Raw genomic sequence first — 22413 nt, 5'->3', positions numbered from 1 at the left:
ATGGCATGTGCACACTGGAGCCTCACTCTCATGAATAGGGCTAGAGTAAATCGCAAAACATTTTTTTTGCCTTTTTCTTAAATCACTCCCTGTGGGAGTAATTACAGATTTTTATTATGTTAGTAGTATGCGTTGCTATAGTGTTTGTTCAGTAACATAAGCTCCTGTCTCTTTAGTACAGTGTTTCTCAACCACTGTGCCTGGGGACCTTTGGTGTGCCCCTGAGAAGGGTCAAGTGTGCCCCTTGAAACTGCTTGAAAGCCAGTATTGTATTTATCATTTTAAAAATGATTTAAACTAGTGAAAACAGCCGATCTACAAGCACACAACGCCTCGCGGTGCGAGACGTTGTGTGCTTGTAGATCTGCTGTTTTCACTACTGTTGTGCGACAGCCTTGTATGATGAAGCAGGGCTTTACTTTGCGAAGAAACGTACACATTTGAAACTTGGAGATACAAGGTTTCTTCCCGAAAGTGACAATATTTACACCCCTGTATTATGTTGGTGTCCCCATGGATTCTTGGGACATGAAAAGTGTGACCATGCAGAAAAAAGGTTGAGAAACACCGGTTTAGACCGTCATTAATTCGGCTGTTTGGTGCCATCGAGATTTTGTGACTCCCCGAACTAAACCGAAATAAAAGTGGAGTATGAATCGGCCATAAGAGTGGCAAGAGTAAGTTTCCTCTTTAATTGATTATTACATGTTGAATAGAACATGTTTCGGCTGTCCAGCCTTCGTCAGTGTGCAGAATTAGTGGCTTCCTTTTGTAGGAGGAAGTGACAACACACACTAACAACATACCTACAGATATTCCTCACACGGGTAAATTAAAATACAGGGTTCCGACGGTCATGAAATTCCTGGAAATATTTTGAAATTAGAAAAATATTTTTCCAGTACTGGAAAAGTTTTGGAATTGATCAAATATCCATGCATTGTCTTTGGTTATTGATTTTGTTAATACCTCTGAAATGACAAATTAAACATTGGCCAAATTGTCAAATATTAGAGGCAGAAATTGTGAAAATAGCAGATCTACATGCTCACAACGGTTGTGAGCATGTAGATCAGCTATTTTCACAATAGAACCGTGTTATACAAAATTCCTCAACTTAGTGCTCGTCAGGGTCCCCAGTTAAAATATGATTATTTCTGAGATCACGGCCTGAAAAGGTTGAGAACCACTGGCATACATTACCTGTCTTTAGGCATTGCGTATAGGAGTAAGCGACTTGTTATTGAGTGGAATTATTGTTATAATATAGTCTTGGAAATTGAGTTAAATATTCTGGAAAAGTTTTGGAAATTCATTGGTAAAAATGTGTGGGAACCCTGAAATGAAAATAAACCATATATATCTTAGTGTTGTGTTTGTTTCTCCCCTGCCAGTCTCACCGTAAGTTCGAGGCGCCTCGCCATGGGCACATGGGCTTCCTGCCCCGCAAGCGCAGCAAGAAGCACCGAGGGAAGCCGCGCTCCTGGCCCAAGGACGACCCCAGCAAGCCCGTCCACCTCACCGCCTTCATGGGATACAAGGCCGGCATGACCCACATCCTCCGGGAGGTGCACCGCGCCGGTTCCAGTATGTAAACATCACCCTGCAACCAACCCTCACACACTATGACAGGGCTTCTCAAAGTGGGTGCTGTGCCTGCTGCAGCCGGCACCTTAGGGCAGGGGTTTTCAAAGTGGGTGACGGGGCACCCTGGGGTGCTGTGACTGCAGTCCAGAGGTGCCGCGAGATAATTTGATAATATTTGGAATTTATTTGGACACTCGAAAACATATATAGTATCATTTTAAACTTGAAGTTCAAAGTTATTTTCAGTCTGTTCGAACCAAAATGGCTATTATCTCAACGTTTTCCTCGCAACATAATCACTAAAATATCGTCACTGTCGGGCAGAAAGCTTGTATCTCCAAGTTTCAAATGTGTCTTTTGGTAAAGCAAAGCCCTGCTTCATCATACAAGACTGACGCACAAAACAGCCGATCTACAAGCACACAACGCCTCGGGGTGCCTCGGATTAAAAAGAATATTTATGGGGTGCCCTGAGACAAAAAGGTTTGGGAATGGGAACCCCTGCCTATAGGGTGCCGTGGCCCTTGACGCAAGTCCAGGAGTGCCTTATACTTTGATAATATTTGGAATTTATCAGTTTAACCCTTAGGGCTGTATTTTGATTATGTACCAGCTCTTATGCCATAATTTAAAGGCCTGTCCATACAGTCTCCAACCTTCAAACTTTTCGTCAGAGTTCCGACTTCCCGACGTGTAGCTTTCCGAACTCTAATTCGGTATAATGCTTTTCAGAAGATGTGAGTGACATTTTGTAGCTGAACATTCCAATGAAAAGTTCGGTGGTCAGAGACAGTATGGACTTTAAAGGCCCAGTTCACCTCTGGGACAACCAGATCTTAGTTATTGTTTGTGTTCAATCTGTGTTTTGAGATATTTTAGTATTTCAGCATGAATGCATGATAATGCATTTGCATCATATGATGCAGCATGATGCTAGCATCATATGATGCTAAATGCATCATCATTCATTCATGCATAAGAGCTGATACGCTGTATTTGGTGCGTTCTTTTTCGATCTACCGCATACTACTAAAGTCTCTTCACAAAAATAGCAGATCTACAAGCCCACAACGCATGTAGATCTGCTATTTTCACAATAGATTCTTTTTTTTCAACTTCAACTTTCGACTTTCTCTGGTGGGAGTCAACTTGTGAAACTAAGTCGACTGAGTCGACTTGACTCACATGTCTTCTTCTTTTTCATCAATAACCTTCTGTGTTTGTCCCCGTCCTACAGAGTCCTACAAGCGAGAGGAGGTTGAGGCGGTGACGGTGATCGAGACCCCTCCCATCATGGTGGTGGGCCTGGTGGGCTACATCGACACCATCCGCGGCCTGCGCTCCTTCAAGACCATCTTCGCCGAGCACATCAGTGACGAGTGCAGGAGAAGATTCTACAAAAACTGGTACACATTACAAACATTGGCCTCTTTATCCAAGTCACAGTAAGCAAGGTAAACACATACTGTACAATACCAACATACATCAAATGCATAGCGACAGTGTAGTCGTAATCTAGGATCATAGGCAAAACAAATGCTTGCAATGGATTCAGCATCATGCCAAACCCCTAGTTAGACCCCTCACATCCTACTTAAATACCCAGAAAAAAAAAAGTTTTTCTGGGTATTTTCCTCCTGTATTGAAAGTCGTTGGGAGCCCAACTTGATTTGGCCGCTGTAGCGACCCCGAAGGTCACCGACTCGGGCGCCCTAGCTAAATCATTAGAGCATGCCCTGGGCTACATCTGTGCAAAATTTGGTGCTTTTAGACTAATATAGCGCAAAATGGCCATGTTATCTCCCTAACGCCCCCGACTACAGTACTATCAGAACATTTTGTTAGGGTTTGAATTAAATGAAATCACTTAGCTTCTTCTTTCGTGTATCATCGTCTTTGATGATTGGTTGACGACATTTCATTTCACAAGATTCCTTGTTACCCTTCCTTTAACACTGCTGCGTTCCAGGGCCAAGGGCAAGAAGAAGGCGTTCACCAAGTACTCCAAGAAGTGGCAGGACGAGGCCGGCAAGAAGCAGCTGGAGAAGGACTTCTCTTCCATGAAGAAGTACTGTTCAGCCGTCAGAGTCATAGTTCACACCCAGGTACGTCAGAGTCATAGTTCACACCCAGGTAATGCTGTTCAGTCATCAGAGTCAGAGTTTTCAGGCCAAGGACCCCTTAACTGAGAGAGAGATGAAGCAGGGACCCCCCACTACATATTGTATGAATGCCTTATGCAGATCTTCATCAACTTGTTTGACAGCACTGCCATCAGTCTATGTTGGATTTGCGTGTTCATTAACACGAGTCACTTTAATCGTCGATACTTAGTAAACTTGACCTTTCACTCTGGTCTGCTCTACATCAAACCTAAACCAAAATAGCAGCGAGGCGCTGAGAGCTTGCAGATTTGCTATTTTTGTCTAAAGTTCTTTTCACAATAGGGATGCTAGGGTTCAAGTTGTTCATTGAGTGAGCAAACTGACACTGTTGGAATTAGGGCATTAACGAAAAAGTCGACAAGTCGACTCAGTCGACTTCATTACACAAGTCGACTCCCACCAGAGAAAGTCGAAAGTCGAAGTAAAAAAGAAAAAAAAAAAAACGTTCTAATGTGAAAATAGCAGATCTGCATGCTCAGAACGCCTCACGTTGCGAGGCGTTGTGAGCATGTAGATCGGCTATTTTCACAATTACTGCCTCTAAATATTTGACAATTTGGACAATGTTTAATTTGTCATTTTAGAGGTATTAAAAAGTCCTTAAATTGGCACTTTGTGTGCAGATACCCTCTATACACTTAAACTTTATGTTGGTTTGTTTACAGTTGAGTGAGAAAACAATGTTTCACATTAAGTTAATCATCTGGGGACCCCCCCCAAAATAATTGGGGGGTCGTATGTGATGTGATGACGTCATCAAACCATAAAGTCGACTTAAACTCAACTTTTTACTGAGTCGAGTCGACTTGCAAAAATCACAAGTCGTTAAGGCCCTAGTTGGAACCAACCGGAGGCAGAGCTCGGATGGGGAAAGAGGCACGCCACCTACGTAAACACACTGGGCGAGAATCCAGATCACATATCAAGCGGCTGTGCCGTCTGTGGGAGTGGCAACACAGTGCCGTTCCTCTGAGGTTTAGGTCTGTCCTATGGGTCAGTGCCCATCACTGTTCCTCTGAGGTTTAGGTCTGTCCATGGGTTAGTGCCCATCACTGTTCCTCTGAGGTTTAGGTCTGTCCTATGGGTTAGTGCCCATCACTGTTCCTCTGAGGTTTAGGTCTGTCCTATGGGTTAGTGCCCATCACTGTTCCTCTGAGGTTTAGGTCTGTCCATGGGTTAGTGCCCATCACTGTTCCTCTGAGGTTGAGGTCTGTCCTATGGGTTAGTGCCCATCACTGTTCCTCTGAGGTTGAGGTCTGTCCCATGGGTCAGTGCCCATCACTGTTCCTCTGAGGTTGAGGTCTGTCCTATGGGTTAGTGCCCATCACTGTTCCTCTGAGGTTTAGGTCTGTCCCATGGGTCAGTGCCCATCACTGTTCCTCTGAGGTTGAGGTCTGTCCTATGGGTTAGTGCCCATCACTGTTCCTCTGAGGTTTAGGTCTGTCCCATGGGTTAGTGCCCATCACTGTTACTCTGAGGTTTAGGTCTGTATGGGTCAGTGCCCATCACTGTTCCTCTGAGGTTTAGGTCTGTATGGGTCAGTGCCCATCACTGTTCCTCTGAGGTTGAGGTCTGTCCTATGGGTTAGTGCCCATCACTGTTCCTCTGAGGTTGAGGTCTGTCCTATGGGTTAGTGCCCATCACTGTTCCTCTGAGGTTGAGGTCTGTCCTATGGGTTAGTGCCCATCACTGTTCCTCTGAGGTTTAGGTCTGTATGGGTCAGTGCCCATCACTGTTCCTCTGAGGTTGAGGTCTGTCCTATGGGTTAGTGCCCATCACTGTTACTCTGAGGTTTAGGTCTGTCCTATGGGTTAGTGCCCATCACTGTTCCTCTGAGGTTGAGGTCTGTCCTATGGGTTAGTGCCCATCACTGTTCCTCTGAGGTTGAGGTCTGTCCTATGGGTTAGTGCCCATCACTGTTCCTCTGAGGTTTAGGTCTGTCCTATGGGTTAGTGCCCATCACTGCCGGGTGACAGTTGAGCAGTGCTGAAGCCCATGCGTTTCTGCTACGTCTGTTTGAATATTATTGTAATATTTGTAATGTTTTGTATACTATTTATGTATATAATATGAGCTGTGCTCCATACCATGTGATCATGGTCGTGAGCTAAATAAATGATGATGATGAATACCAGCTTGGTGCACGCACATCGGCAGCGGCTCAGTGACGCTTCGGTCGTCTTCGAAACGCCACTTCCAGTTTGTTTCCCTTAAGATGGGAGTGGATTGGGCGCCTGGTGGCCTAGTGGACCAGGCGCATACCATATAGGCATTGCCATTTCGGCATCAATGCCTGTCGGCGTTGCCAGTTCGATTCCCGATCCGGCCGACCTTTGCCGCATGTCACTCCCTGTCTCTCCCCCATTTCCTGTCAGTCTACTGTCCTATCCAATAAAGGCAAAAGCCCCCCCCCAAAAAAAAAAAAAATCTTTAAACATGGGAGTGGATGGTGCTTGCCTCTGACGGTCTGCCTGTACCAACTGCGGTGTGACAGAGGTGTGTCAGCGGGGGGGGGGGGTTTTGCACGGGAGGAGTAGGACAGAGGCGCTACCGTATATATATACGACCTCTCGGTGGAGACTCCTTACTGGCAGATGAGCCATGCAGTATAGGGTGCAACAGCAACAGCAAATACATATTCATGTGGGGGTCCTTGACATGCCATGTTTGAGAACACTGCTGAGGCTTGCAAGTCAGCTCAACAAAAAGAGGAAAGGGCAAAGGACAGAGAACATGATATTCCCTGCCACGGAAAGAAAAGACGTTTCATCTCTCTAACCTCTTGACTTCACGGTTCTAAACAAACGCGTCTCCACTCTCTCTCTCTCCCCTCTGTGGGTCGAGGAGCGGCACTCAAGTGTGGAGTTTCAAATTGCATGTTTAAAAATAATCTGCTGGCTCTAAGGCTGCCTGGGGGAAACCGTTATGTGCGTAGTACACACTCACACTCAGACAGCCTTGTTGTTCTGTGTGCACTGAGATGAAGAGAGAGTGATATTGCTATTGATTTTACCCTGAGTAGCAAATCCTATAATAGTAAAAGTCACACTGGGGAAACACATCTTGTTCAGAGTCTGTTTTGAGACGGCGGTACGCACGACTCTAGGAAGTAGATATGGTAGCTGTCTGAAACATAACAATATAATCCGTTGAAATAACCTGTATTAGAGTTTCTTTTTAATGCTGCCATGAGCTAAATAAATGTGTTTTTTACTTTGAACTGAACGGAGCTGCCTTGGATTTTTTCTTAGTTCCCCACCTCATCATTGCACTGTTTTATTTTACAATGGAATGGAACTAGAATCGTTTTGTCTTAATATCTATATACCCTCTCCAAAGAGCACCTGTCTTCAGCCTATTGTTCTACTCACGGACCCACGCAGCGCTTCTTCTACTTTTATTCTAACCTGTATTAGAATTGATTAAAATGAGCTATTGTTTAGTCAGTGTTGCTTCCAGCTCAGTGGCCTCATGTTTACAATGTCTGCCACCTGCCACTTGGTCATACCAAAGACTAGAAATGGAACCCAATGCCTGCTTGGCACTCAGCATCAGGGGCTTGGATCGGGAGTTAAGTCCCTGCGTCATCATGTCAATGGGGTGGTCTCACACACACGGCGTGACCTATGGGCCACTTCGAGGTTCAAGGTGGTCTTTATTATTATGTTTGTACAAACTACATAATTACAATATATTTCTACAATTCTTTTTAAGCAGGACACAGTCTGGAAAGCGAGTAGCCTTCATATTAGCCTTCTAAATGTTTCTCAATGTAAAAAAAAAATCACACCCAATGTGAAGTGAGCGGTGGTCGTGCTTGCATAACGTCTTCAGACTAGGATTTGAGTCTAGGATGTACAGGCTATGCTACACACACACTTTTTGCTATGGCAGAACGCTGAGGAAAAAGGCTACAGACACACGCACAGCCACTCTATGGAGCGGTTTACCACCGCTCAAAAACCACACTCTATCAAATGCAATGCATTGCACATTGTCTCTGTTGGATGGAAACCTCATATGGCCAAAACATACTTTTCAGGATTCAAAATAAAACAAAATAGCAGATCTACAGAACTAGCTTTGATACTTTTGTGTGACACTGTACTGTAGAATGTAGGGCATTAATTGACAAACAACCAATATAGACAAGGCAGAATTTCTGAAAATGTGCTTGTATAAAGTCCCGAAGGCATTTTGCGAATATTTATTATATACAACTGTTCTAGGGGTATTAAGGGATGCTGAATCCAAATTTGCTGTATATAATGCTCAAAAATGTTCCTAAAAGGCTCAAAATTGAGAAATCCAACATGGCCGCCACTGCAAGGCTGAAATCTATTTAAGTGCAAATCTTTTTGACTAAACAAGGTAGAAACTTGAACTAAATGTGTTTTTCTAGGTTAGCCTACATGGGGAATTTGAAATTCTATCCTGATTTTAGATCAGACGTGAATAAATGGCTTGAAACTCATACATGTATAGCAGAAAAGGTTCGTTATTGATGCATAATTCGTCAAACAGAAACAAAAGCAGGATGAACCATGGTTTTATTCATCAAAACTCTTTTGATTTAGATTTTGCTATCATCCATCCATCCATCCATCCATCCATCCATCTTCAACCGCTTATCCGGAATCGGGTCGCGGGGGTAACAGTTCCAACTGAGACTTCCAGATTTCCTTATCCTGAGCAACTTCCTCCACTCCCTCTGGGAGTATACCGAGGCGTTACCAGGCCAGTTTGGAGATATACTTCCATCTGGGCGCTCGGGGGCATCTATCAACAATGCAAATTATATATAGTCATCAATATTTCGAGCAGATGTCATAGGTATCTTGCAGCTGCATGCATCCAATTCCACTTTTCCTGAATAGAATAGAATGGATTATAATATAATAGTATTTTACCATATCAATAAAAGTAAATGTACATGGGAATACTTCTTACTGTAATCCTTACTGTGGCAGCTTATTCACAGTCTTCCTCAGTGTTCCGGCAAGTGTTGAGTTTTTTGCAGTTGCATGCTTCCATACATGCCATATGACTCTTTCTGGATAGAAGAGAAGGGGATACAACGTTTATAGCCAGCACAAGTACATCAGGGTAGGGTTCATCAATCTGTCAAAATCTAAGAGTCTAGAGTATGCAGTCTAGTAGGCTGATATTCTCTAAAATTACCAAATCCCATTAGTACAATCTATTATACATACATACCTGCAGCTGCAGCGTTGGCTGAGGCACTCCTTTGTACACCCACATGAAGTGAACTGCAGGCTTTTGGTGACAGAGAGAGTAGCCGTGGCACTAACTGGCCTTCCTTGATTATCCATCCCATTTCCTCCACTGGAGGAAGATCGGGGTGTGGCAGGTTAGCTTGATTCCATATAGCTGCTTGATGGTGTGCACGCATGATATGGAACCTCACAGCATCTGTGGTTGGTGGCAGAGTCTCTTGGGGATGACCTTTGCAGAATAACTTCACTCGTGCTTTGTTGCATGAATCAACATCAGGCACACCATAGATCTTACAAATGAATGTTTCAGATGATGTCACGATATCTTCTGTGAAAGGGCCCTTCCCAAGGCCAGCAAGGTCTTCTTTCCGTGGCCGCTGAACTGAGACACACTGTCACATCCAGTAAGGGCATGGAAGGCAAGGAGTGTATCCAGTTCATCCTCAGACAGTATCCTGTGAATTTCATGCACTGGAAAAAACTTTGGGTCCTTTGATGTCCCAGCTTTCATGTAGACATAGGTACATCTGATTTTGTCAAAGTGAGCAAGCAGTAGTAGAAGCACGTCTGTGTCACATGCTGACACGACTACTATTTCCATCGGTGCATGGATACCGTGAAGGATCAGTCGTGTATCAGCTTGTATCAGTCGTGTATCAGTCGTGCATCAGCTTCCTTGTGGTCAGCACTCAGGGAGGAGACTTCAAGATCAGATCAGATGTACCTATGTCTACATGAAAGCTGGGATATCAAAGGACCCAAAGTTTTTCCCAGTGCATGAAATTCACAGGATACTGTCTGAGGATCAACTGGACACACTCCTTGCCTTCCATGCCCTTAATGGATGTGACAATGTGTCTCAGTTCAGCGGCCACGGAAAGAAGACACTGATCTTGCTGGCCTTGGGAAGGGCACTTTCACAGAAGATATTGTGACATCATCAGAAACATTCATTTGTAAGATCTATGGTGTGCCTGATGTTGATTCATTCAACAAAGCACAAGTAAAGTTATTCTGCAAAGGTCGTCCCCAAGAGACTCTGCCACCAACCACAGATGCTGTGAGGTTCCATATAATGCGTGCACACCATCAAGCAGCTATATGGAATCAAGCTCACCTGCCACACCCCAATCTTCCTCCAGTGGAGGAAATGGGATGGATGATCAAGGAAGGCCAGTTAGTGCCACGGCTACTCTCTCTGCCACCTATGCCCAAAGCCTGCAGGGAGTTCACTTCATGTGGGTGTACAAAGGAGTGCCTCAGCCAACACTACAGCTGCAGGTATGTATGTATAATAGATTGTACTAATGGGATTTGGTAATTTTAGAGAATACTAGCCTACTAGACTGCATACTCTAGACTCTTAGATTTTGACAGATTGATGAACCCTACCCTGATGTACTAGTGCTGGCTATAAACGTTGTATCCCCATCTCTTCTATTCTATCCAGAAAGAGTCATATGGCATGGAAGCATGCAACTGCAAAAAACTCAACACTTGCCGGAACACTGAGGAAGACTGAATAAGCTGCCACATTCCCATGTACATTTACTTTTATTGATATGGTAAAATACTATTATATTATATTATAATCCATTCTATTTCATTCAGGAAAAGTGGAATTGGATGCATGCAGCTGCAAGATAACTATGACATCTGCTCGAAATATTGATGACTGCAAATAGGCTAAATTAATTAATTTAGCCTATAGTCCTATTAAGGACTATACGTATATAATTTGCATATATGACTTGTTGATAGAAGAATCTAAATCAAAAGAGTTTTGATGAATAAAACCATGGTTCATCCAGCTTTTGTTTCTGTTTGACGAATTATGCATCAATAACGAACCTTTTCTGCTATACATGTATGAGTTTCAAGCCAATTATTCATATCTGAGCTAAAATCAGGATAGAATTTCAAATTCCCCATGTAGGCTAACCTAGAAAAACACATTTAGTTCAAGTTTCTACCTTGTTTAGTCAAAAAGATTTGCACTTAAATAGATTTCAGCCTTGCAGTGGCGGCCATGTTGGATTTCTCAATTTTGAGCCATTTAGGAACATATTTTAGCATTATATACAGCAAATTTGGATTCAGCATCCCTTAATACCCCTAGAACAGTTGTATATAATAAATATTCGCAAAATGCCTTCGGGGTTCTGATTTTCTGAAAATTGATCCTGTCTAATATGGAGATAGGAGGTTTCTGCCCGATAGCGACGAGATGACATCAAACTGTCCTTTATTTAGGCCTAGAATTATTGAATGCTTTAACCAGTGAAAAATAGCAGATATACAAGCTCACAGCGCGGCACCGAGTGCCACACTGCGAGCTTGTAGATCTGCTATTTTTTGAAAAAGTCGTGAAAATATGTGCAAATCTTTGAATATATGTATTTTCAAGATGAACGATTGTAACTCAAATTTTGCTTCTGGGTGGTCCCTGGAACTAAATATTTTGAGATGGGGGTCCGTGGCCAAATAAATATCATTTTGGGGGTCCTTCACATGAAAAGGTTTGAGAACCACTGACTGACATAGTAGTCTCTCAAGAACAGACTTAAGTGAAAAGGACCTTTTCTTTGACGATGGCTGGCCAGATTGCTGACATAGAAACATAGGTTTTTCAAAAAAATCTTAGAAGGATTCAAAAGACACTTATAGAATCAAGTCAAAATTCTAATTTTCACGATCTTTAAAAAATGGCAGATCTACAAGCTCGCCGCGCGGCACTCGGTGGATGCGAGCTTGTATATCTGCTATTTTTCAATAGTTAAAGCATAAAATAATGATACACAATAATGTGTACCCGTTCTGACTGTTACAAACAACAAATATGGAGGTTTCTGCCCGTTAGCGACCAGACAACATCAAATTGTCCTTTAAATGGTAAAATAAAAGGTTGAAAGAATCTCTGTTCCTTACCTCTCCGTCCTCCTCCAGATCCGTCTGCTGCCCATGAGACAGAAGAAGGCCCATGTCATGGAGATCCAGCTGAACGGTGGAACCATGGCAGACAAGGTAACACACAGCTGAACGGGGGAACCATGGCAGACAAGGTAACAAACAGCTGAACACTGGAACCATGGCAGACAAGGTAACACACAGCTGAACGGGGGAACCATGGCAGACAAGGTAACACACAGCTGAACGGTGGAACCATGGCAGACAAGGTAACACACAGCTGAACGGTGGAACCATGGCAGACAAGGTAACACACAGCTGAACACTGGAACCATGGCAGACAAGGTAACACACAGCTGAACGATGGAACCATGGCAGACAAGGTAACACACAGCTGAACGGTGGAACCATGGCAGACAAGGTAACACACAGCTGAACGGTGGAACCATGGCAGACAAGGTAACACACAGCTGAACACTGGAACCATGGCAGACAAGGTAACACACAGCTGAACACTGGAACCATGGCAGACAAGGTAACACACAGCTGAACGGTGGAACCATGACAGACAAGGTAACACACAGCTGAATGGGGGAACCATGGCAGACAAGGTAACACACAGCTGAACGGTGGAACCATGACAGACAAGGTAACACACAGGGGAACGGGGGGACCATGGCAGACAAGGTAACACACAGCTGAACCATGGAACCATGACAGACAAGGTAACACACAGCTGAACCATGGAACCATGACAGACAAGGTAACACACAGCTGAACCATGGAACCATGACAGACAAGGTAACACACAGGGGAACGGGGGGACCATGGCAGACAAGGTAACACACAGCTGAACCATGGAACCATGGCAGACAAGGTAACACACAGCTGAAGGAACCATGGCAGACAAGGTAACACACAGCTGAACAGGGGAACCATGGCAGACAAGGTAACACAGCAAGGCTGGCAGAACCTTCACTAAAGAAATAACAATAAGCAGAGGTCAGAATACATAAAGAAAAGTAAGGTAGTTTAAAGATGTATCTAGGTTCCTTTGCACCATGGACGTGACGTTCCGAGCCTCACGGCTCTTCATCAGAACCTTCACTAAAACATCCGAGGCCAAGCTCCACACGTCCCAGACTCTTCTCCCTTCCGCCTCCCAAACTGTGGAACGAACTCCCCGTTGCAATCAGAACCGCTAAAGACTCACTCAACCTTAGCCCGTAACACTTGCCCTGGCCTCGATGTCCTTGCAGGCTCACACAAAGGCTAAAATGTCATTTAGATAGCATTTTATGTAGACAGATGCCAGGTCATTGTTGACCTGGCATAGTAGTTTCAATGTACAGTTTCTGTACATTAGACTAAGTCTAGTCCCGCGTAGCCAGACAACTATTCCACAATCTCCAAATGCTATAGAGTCTGGAACTACAGCTCCCGAAAGCTGTGTATAACGGAAGTAGTCACTGCTGCACGGAACTGTAGTCCCATTGGATATTTTGGAAGTATTGATGACAACTCTGGATAAGGTTATCAGGAGGTATTTCTTAAACCTGTCAGTCACTGAATCTTTTAGTCCTTACTAATGACTTACTGAAAACAACCCATTTTCATATGTAAATTTCCATGTGAAGCGCAACCATGTTACTATTATACATACAGACTGCATTGGGAAAGGTGTTTACTTTTCGCTCCAAAGAATCAAAACAATCCTCATTTCAGAGTAAAATTCCTGATTAAGTTGGGATTTATCAACTATCCTGGAATAAGTTATCCAGCATCAGCCAGCAGAAGAACGCCGCTCTAGTCCTTGGTTCAGTGATTGGTTGCGATCAAGGAATCTACGATCAACCTCATAGGCTTTAAAAGGAATACGTGAATCCGCATTCCTTCCTTCCTCAACTGTAACTCTGGTTCCAACAAAACAAATTGTTTTAGATATTGCTGATGTGGATATGATGACAAACCCAGCTCATTGATTTACAATGATACATTTTGTTCCCATATTATGTCTGATCCAGTCAGCATGGGGGGGAATTGTCGCTGCACTAGTGAATCCTACTGGTTGGTTGAGGTGCCTGTTCAGCAGCCAGCAGGGAGTGTAACTGGGAGTGTGTTCCTCCACATGTGTTACCCCTCCCACTGTCATATTAAAAGTGGCTGAAGACTTGGATGTGTTTTGGGGGAGACGTGATTGTCTACTAGGGCTGGGCAATATATACCAATATTATGTTATATTTTTGTGATATGAGACTATGTCACCTGGGATTTTATGTATCGTCTTTTCCTGGTTGCAATCACTTAAAAGCGTTGTGTTTTATACTTAAAATTACATTTACAATGAATTAAGGATATGGTGATAACAGAAGCACACTAGCACAGACAGAGTCATTATAATGAACTGCAGTCCCATTGGAAACATAACAGAAGCAGCATACTAGCACAGACAGAGTCATTATAATGAACTGTAGTCCCATTGGAAACATAGCAGAAGCAGCATACTAGCACAGAGTCATTCTAATGAACTGTAGTCCCATTGGAAACATAACAGAAACACACTGGCACAGACAGAGTCATTCTAATGAACTGTAGTCCCATTGGAAACATAACAGAAACTCACTAGCACAGACAGAGTCATTCTAATGAACTGTAGTCCCATTGGAAACATAACAGAAACACACTAGCACAGACAGAGTCATTATAATGAACTGTAGTCCCATTGGAAACATAACAGAAACACACTAGCACAGACAGAGTCATTCTAATGAACTGTAGTCCCATTGGAAATATAACAGAAGCACACTAGCACAGACAGAGTCATTCTAATGAACTGTAGTCCCATTGGAAATATAACAGAAGCACACTAGCACAGACAGAGTCATTCTAATGGACTGTAGTCCCATTGGAAATATAACAGAAACACATTAGCACAGACAGAGTCATTATAATGAACTGCAGTCCCATTGGAAACATAGCAGAAACACACTAGCACAGACAGAGTCATTATAATGAACTGTAGTCCCATTGGAAACATAGCAGAAACACATTAGCACAGACAGAGTCATTATAATGAACTGCAGTCCCATTGGAAACATAGCAGAAACACACTAGCACAGACAGAGTCATTATAATGAACTGTAGTCCCATTGGAAACATAGCAGAAACACATTAGCACAGACAGAGTCATTATAATGAACTGTAGTCCCATTGGAAACATAGCAGAAACACACTAGCACAGACAGAGTCATTATAATGAACTGCAGTCCCATTGGAAACATAGCAGAAACACATTAGCACAGACAGAGTCATTATAATGAACTGCAGTCCCATTGGAAACATAGCAGAAACACACTAGCACAGAGTCATTCGAGCGGCATATTCTTGTGTGTGTTAGTTTAAGAAAACATTTGAAAACATCATGGAAGTAACACCAACGACACCAGAGAAAAACTAAATAACGCCCGCAAAAATATTGAGAGAATAGTTGTTACCGCTACTGCACCAACGGAGCGGGTGCGTCACATCCAGAACCTCCGTCTCCCAGACTGTATGACGGGAGCATTTGCAAATTGTGTGAGTCAACAGTCTGGCCACGCGACACTAGACTAAGTCTAACAGCTACTTATGCGTTATGATCCTAAATTACTATTGCTATGCGTTTCATGTACTGTATAACCTTGTGTTATCCTTGCGTACTGTAAATGGATCTGGATTAAGAGCGTCCGCTAACGCCTACATTGTACCTTGTAAGGTGGACTGGGCCAGGGAGCGCCTGGAGCAGGCCGTGCCCGTCTCCAACGTGTTCTCCCAGGACGAGATGATCGACGTGATCGGTGTCACCAAGGGCCACGGCTTCAAAGGTACTGTATCTATGGGTGGAAGAGCTGGTTATGGATGATGATGATCAGGGTTCCCACGGTCATGGAATTCATGGAAATAGTTAGTGTGGTTGCCCAATAGGGCAACACATTATAGTCGTAGGGAAACTTTATCTATTTCTAGGGTAACCTTTCCGCTGCAATTGGACAGACATGACAGACTTCTGTCCCGGATAGACTTTATTTATTACTAGGGTAACTTTTCCGCTGCCTTTGGAAATTGACAGACAGACAGACTTCTGTCCGGGATAGGGAATCAATAGGGAAAAACATGCATTGGGCTACAAACGGACCCACAAGACTATGGTTTAGTGATGAAATCACTGGGAATCATCACTTTTCACACTTTTGTGGGGGCTATTTTAGCCCAAGGAATGTTTTTCGTGCAAAACAAATGCTTGCAATGGATTCAGAATCATGAAAAAACCCTAGTTTGACCCCTCATATGCTACTTAAAGGGATATTTCACTTTCAAAAAAACCTTTGGTAATTTTATCATCTAATCAGGCTTTTATGAATACCCTGAACAGTTTTTAATTAGCTTGATTGAATATTTAGATATTTGATGTAAATGTTACCAGGCCCTCCAGGCCCAGGGCCTCTCCCCACACACACCCATTGTAACTTCAAACGTCATTTTAACCATGATAGATTCCTTAAATGCTTTTTGTCCCCTGTAATGTAAAGTTAACGGGACACCGACTCTAGCGGCTGATAACATCAATTAAGCTGGGTCTCAGAAAGGGTATCATTACCAAAATGTAAACTAGAGACATGTACAAAGTCACCTTGGGTGGTACCAAGTTGTGAAGATATCAGAATTGGCCCCTGGCCTAATACTCCCGTTGACCATGGCTGTGTCTGTGACCCTACCAGGTGTGACCAGCCGCTGGGGCGTCAAGAAGCTGCCCAGGAAAACACACAAGGGCCTGAGGAAGGTGGCGTGCATCGGAGCCTGGCATCCTGCTCGCGTCTCCTACACCATCGCCCGCGCCGGCCAGAAGGGCTACCACCACCGCACCGAGCTCAACAAGAAGGTTCATTACTTACTAGTCTTTAAATAGGGCCAGAAGGGCTACCACCACCGCACCGAGCTCAACAAGAAGGTTCATTACTTACTAGTCTTAAATAGGGCCAGAAGGGCTACCACCACCGCACCGAGCTCAACAAGAAGGTTCATTACTTACTAGTCTTTAAATAGGGCTGCAGCTTCCATCACTATTTCCATTAATCGAATGATCAAGAAGCAGGTTTTTTTTATGTTCTTGTATGGACAAATCAATTACCGGTAATTAGATTTTTTTAAATATTCAACCATAATGATATGCCCAAGATAAGGATTGTTTATTGATCGATTATTTTATTGAATTGTAAATATATATATAATTGATTTAATTGATTAGTTTGATTAATTGTTGCAACCAGGGGTGAGATACCATGGGCTCGGTTGGGCTCGGCGAGCCGAGACTTCTCAAGCTGCACCCACGCACGCCCCACATGCACGCACACACACACACGTCGTCAAGTTGTGTGACGCCGCGGTCAGCACGAACCATAACTCTATGGCACGAACACTTCAGTCCCCTACCTGGCTAGCTGCTTTGCAAAACAATACTCGGGTAGGCAGTTGTCACCTACGTCCTCATTTACACTTGGCCAACAGCACGTTTCACGACATTTAGCTCCTTTCGGAACCTCTCCCTGAAATGGGTCCTTTTGTCAGAGCTGCATGCATAGCGGAGGGAGAGTTCCGAAAGGAGTTAGCAGGCTTTACTGTGTGTGGGTGAGTCTATGATTGTAAAGTAAAATCTATGTATGTAAAGGTATTTTATATAAAACTTAAATAAGAAATATAATTAGGCTACATAAAAAAAAATTGTGATGTTGAATACAGTATTTCGACTAGCACCGCGTGGCAGGCATGCGTGCACACATGCGCGTGCATGTGACGTCATGAATTTAGAGGGGCACCACTTCTAAAATCCATATCACACCACTGGTTGCAACCCTAGTCTCAGTCCTAACAATACTCTTGAACTGTCGATGTCCTCGTACTGTGACGAGGAACACTTTCAAACTGGCCTTTCTTCAGGCATGTCATTATAATTTAGGAGAGACTTTGAACAAAAGAAATAGTATAAAGTCTAATGAAATAACATTCTATTGTGTTTATCCTGCGTCCCGTGGCAGTAATCCTCATGTAGGTCTGTTCTGTACCCAGGTGTACCGTATCAGTAAGGGGGTCCACGTGCAGGACGGCAAAGTGGTCCGCAACAACGCCTCCACGTTCTTTGATGTCACCCAGAAGACCATCACTCCCTTGGTACGGAGCCACACGACTGCATTATCTGCCCTTTTTCTGCCACCCTGGGCAGTGGGGTAAAGTAACATTGCAGGCATATATTTTTTTTGGGGGGGGGGGGGGGGGGGGGGGGGGGTGCTGCCCACACGTTTAGCTGTGCTACTCATACCATGTTGTAAAGGTGACTAATCAGTAATCACTGATAAAAAATGATATAAAACACAATACCAATTGGTAATGTTAAAGGGGAGGTATAATGGACCGAAGTTAAAGGGCCACTTCACCTCTGGGACAACCCTATCTTATTTTATTGTTGTTTGGGACACGATCAACTCAATCCTGAGTTATTTTTTGTGTTCAATCTGTTTTTTGAGATATTTACAAGATAACTCAGGATTGTGTTGATCGTGTCCCAAACAAGAATAAAATAAGATAGGGTTGTCCCAGAGGTGAAGTGGGCCTTTAAGTTTAGTTTAGAAGTTAAAGCCATACTGTGTAAGTTGCTCACCTAGTGGTCATTAGCCCTATAGCGAACCGCGGTCGCGTCCGCGTCTTTCGGCCGTTTTTCGTACCTTCAGACCCCCGCGTCTGCCTCCACCTCGCTGAGATCTATCTTTGGAGGGGTCCCTTGTTCCTGTGCGTTCAGTAATTCCAGAGATACACTCCTTCACCCTGCCTGGTAGGCGAAATTACCTAGAGACTGGATGGTACAAACCGGCGACAACAAAATGGCGACCCCACTTCAAGATGCGATGTGATTGGCCGGCAGTTGTATAACCCTCGCTGTGATTGGCCGGTAGTGTGATGACGCAATTTTCGCGCGAGAACCGGTCCCCGGCAAGGATCTCAGTTTACATATAGAGAAGGCTTTACAGGCTGAAATTCACGGCGCGGATCTTCTAAAACTTTTGTGTTTTAATAGTTAGGAGAATTTTAAGATTTGTTTTATAAAAAAAGTTACATAGTACAACTTTAAGTTCCTAACTATTTTTTGTCCCTAGTTGCGACAGTCAGGTTGCAGTTACTATCAAAACCTCGACCAGCTGTCTGTCAGTCTGTCTGTCTGTCACACGTCACACTTTTGCCCCCGCTCATATCTCTGCCACCGTTTTGGACACTGCTCCTACAAATTTTGACCTAAAATCACGCAAATCGGTACACAATTGGTCTACACTCATGTCTTCAACATGGATCTGTCCCATATAGTGCCACCATCAGGATGATTTTTTTCAAACACCTTTTTGGGCACTGCGCCTACAGTTTTTGCCCTAAAATCATGCAAATCGGTACACAATATGTCTACACTCATGTCATCAACATGGATCTCTCCCATATAGCGCCACCATCAGGACGTTTTTTTCAAACACTTTTTTGGACACTGCTCCTACACATTTTGCTCTCAACGCATTATGGCATGAATACCTTTGTAAAAAACCCATCCATCATCTCTCTTTCCCTGTGTCTTTTCTATGTCCTGTCTCCTATGTCCTACTTCTTGCAGGGAGGTTTCCCCCACTATGGTGAGGTAAACAACGACTACGTGATGCTGAAGGGCTGCGTCGTCGGCCCCAAGAAACGCTGCCTCACGCTCAGAAAGGTAGCCAGACAACTATTCCACAATCTCCGAATGCTATATAGAGTCTGGAACGGCAGCTCCCATCCCATTGGAAACATAACAGAAACACAATAGCTCAGACAAAGTCATTCGAGCAGCATAGTTTAAGAAAACGTTTGAAAGCATCATGGAGGTAACACCAATAACACTAGAGAAAGACGAAATACCGCCCCCAGAAATGTTGAAAGGAGACATAACGCTTCCAGTAGGACATGTTATTGCTACTGCACCAAGGGAGCGGTTGTGTCACATCCGCTTTATCTCGCACTCATCCTATCTATTTCCGTGCCCCAGACTGTATGCTGGGAGCATTTGCCCAAATCGAGGAGGCAACAGTCTGGCCTCGCGAGACTAATGTGGAAGTATATCACTCTCAGGGGCGCCACAGTTAATCAAACTAATCCATTCGCATCAATTATTTAAAATAAAGAAATGATAATTGATTTTGGGGTAAAAAAAAAAGCTATTACTTTTTTCTATTTCTTTAAGGCGATGCAACTTTTTGCTCAACACAGTTGTACAACAAAGTATAAAATGTGGTGGTTAAAGGGGAAGACCACCCATTTTCAATATTGAACTATGTAATTAATATACCTTAGAGGAGTTGTGTGGAAATAGAAAAAAAGTTCCCCCCCTTCTGTGTTGCCTAGAACTGGAGGATTGATTTTCGGGTTTGCATTGTAAAGTACAACGGTGTGATGTCATCAAGTTGTAGTACAAACCCCAAAATCAATCCTCCAGTTCTAGGCAACACAGAAGGGGGGGAACTTTTTTTCTATTTCCACACAACTCCTCTAAGGTATATTAATGACATAGTTCAATATTGAAAATGGGTGGTCTTCCCCTTTAATCAGACTTAATAATCTAGTTTTTTTTCTCGATATTATAATTTCGTTTCATTGATGTATAATAAATGTAAGAAAAGATTGCGTCACCCAAAGTAACTCAATGTGCTTCATATTGAGTTTAGGTTTGGTTTTCTGCATTTTATAATCAGTCAAATCGATACGTTTGATTAACTGTGAAACCTTGAACAGATTGAAGATGTTCTATCATCGGTGATCACATGACACAATGTGGTGTTTTTTTCTCCCCTCACAGTCGCTGCGTGTGCACACGTCACGCAAACACCTGGAGGCCATTGAGCTCAAGTTCATCGACACCACCTCCAAGTTTGGTCACGGGGCCTTCCAGACTCCACAGGAGAAGAGGGCTTTCATGGTGGGTGTAGTACTGTGCGTGTGCGTGTGCGTGTGCGTGTGTGTGTGTGTGTGTGTGTGTGTGTGTACATGCACCTGTTGCACACGCATGTTCAACACAGCCACATGTGCGCGCCTCATGTGCTCGTGTTGGAATTTCATTAGTGTGCTGAAAGTAGCTGCTTGTGTGTTTTGACTCATGACTCAATAAAAGATAGACAACTTAAGGGTTCATATTTTAGATTGTAATTAGAGAAAAGAAAAGATCTGTTACATCTTCATTTACTGCTTTCTATTGTTTTAGCGATTTTAATGACTTTGATTTCAGTGGTTGCAAGTGGCTAATATGTCTTTTTAGACACAATAAGCCCATTCCCAAGATGCACCACAATCCTTCATGGGAAGATGTGATTTACAGTATGGGGGCTACTGTAAATAGTAATAAATAAATTGCCGGCTTATTGTGTCTAAAAAGACACATTTAGCCACTTGCATGCATGCCCCCACCCACGCTAAAACTATAGAAAGAAGTAAATGAAGACATTTTAACACTCATCTTTTCTTTTCTCTAATTACAATCTAAAACATGTAAAAAAACAAAGTTGTCCTTTAAAGGAGTAGTTCACCCCTAAAATGACTTTTTTCTATTGATTAGTCATGCCATGGAGAGTAGAGTTCAATAATATCTTTTGGTTTTTGTCACATTCCTAAAACAAAAATTTGATTCGAGTAAATTTACCCCCATTGATTCCGGATGGGGACGGGACCCGTTTCGAAACGGGTCCCCATCCGGAACGAATGGGGGTAAATTTATTGTTATGACATTTTTGTCTTAGGAATGTGACAAAAACCAAAAAATATTATTGAACTCTACTCTCCATGGCATGACTAATCAATAGAAAAAAAGTCATTTTGGGGGTGAACTACTCCTTTAAGTCAGAAACGTGAGCACCACCACCACTAATCTATTGTAACCTTTTGACCTCTGGCTTGGTTCCACAGGGCCCGTTGAAGAAGGATGCTCTGAAGAACATCCCAGAACCAGTAGTACAGGAGGTCTAAGCTACGGGAGCGGGTCACCTGACCTGGCGGAGCGGATTACCAGAGGAGGACTAACCAACACCTCTGGTTCTCTGTTCTCCTCCATAGAGCAGTTTAAACAAAACATATATGAATTCACTGCACACAAGAAGGCTGAATTTGCTTCCTCTTTTTATTTCTTCAAATGCAAGTTTAAAGAACATTGCTGAAAACTTGAACATTTGCAATAAAATTGTCTTTCTAAGTTACTGAGTGGTCAGCGGTCTGGTGGTGTGAAGGAGTTGTGACTGTGTGAAGGTATTTATAGAGGAGAACATTTTTCGCAGTTGTCGCACTGAGTCTCTCTCTTGTGTCTCTCTCTTGTGTCTCTCTCTCTCTCTCTCTCTCTCTCTCTCTCTCTCTCTCTCTCTCTCTCTCTCTCTCTCTCTCTCTCTCTCTCTCTCTCTCTCTCTCTCTCTCTCTCTCTCTCTCTCCGGATT

At 43.4% G+C, this 22413-nt stretch overlaps 1 protein-coding gene across 1 annotated transcript; it reads left to right on the top strand.

The window, feature by feature from the left end:
* On the top strand, positions 1-21955 carry LOC308282597 (large ribosomal subunit protein uL3-like; the record flags this gene model as incomplete). The annotated part of the gene is made up of 11 exons (XM_080722984.1): positions 1-45; positions 1395-1587; positions 2825-2993; positions 3557-3692; positions 11936-12013; positions 15651-15759; positions 16654-16814; positions 17999-18100; positions 19581-19676; positions 20796-20915; positions 21896-21955. 11 exons carry the CDS (start codon positions 1-3, stop codon positions 21953-21955), a joined length of 1269 nt encoding a protein of 422 aa, XP_080579110.1.
* Between the last annotated feature and the right edge of the window lie 458 nt (positions 21956-22413).

The sequence above is a fragment of the Nannobrachium achirus genome (genome assembly GCF_963921795.1).
Source record: "Nannobrachium achirus genome assembly, chromosome: 4".
In the NCBI taxonomy this organism is placed as follows: domain Eukaryota; kingdom Metazoa; phylum Chordata; class Actinopteri; order Myctophiformes; family Myctophidae; genus Nannobrachium; species Nannobrachium achirus.
This window is presented reverse-complemented; position numbering and strand designations above follow the sequence as displayed.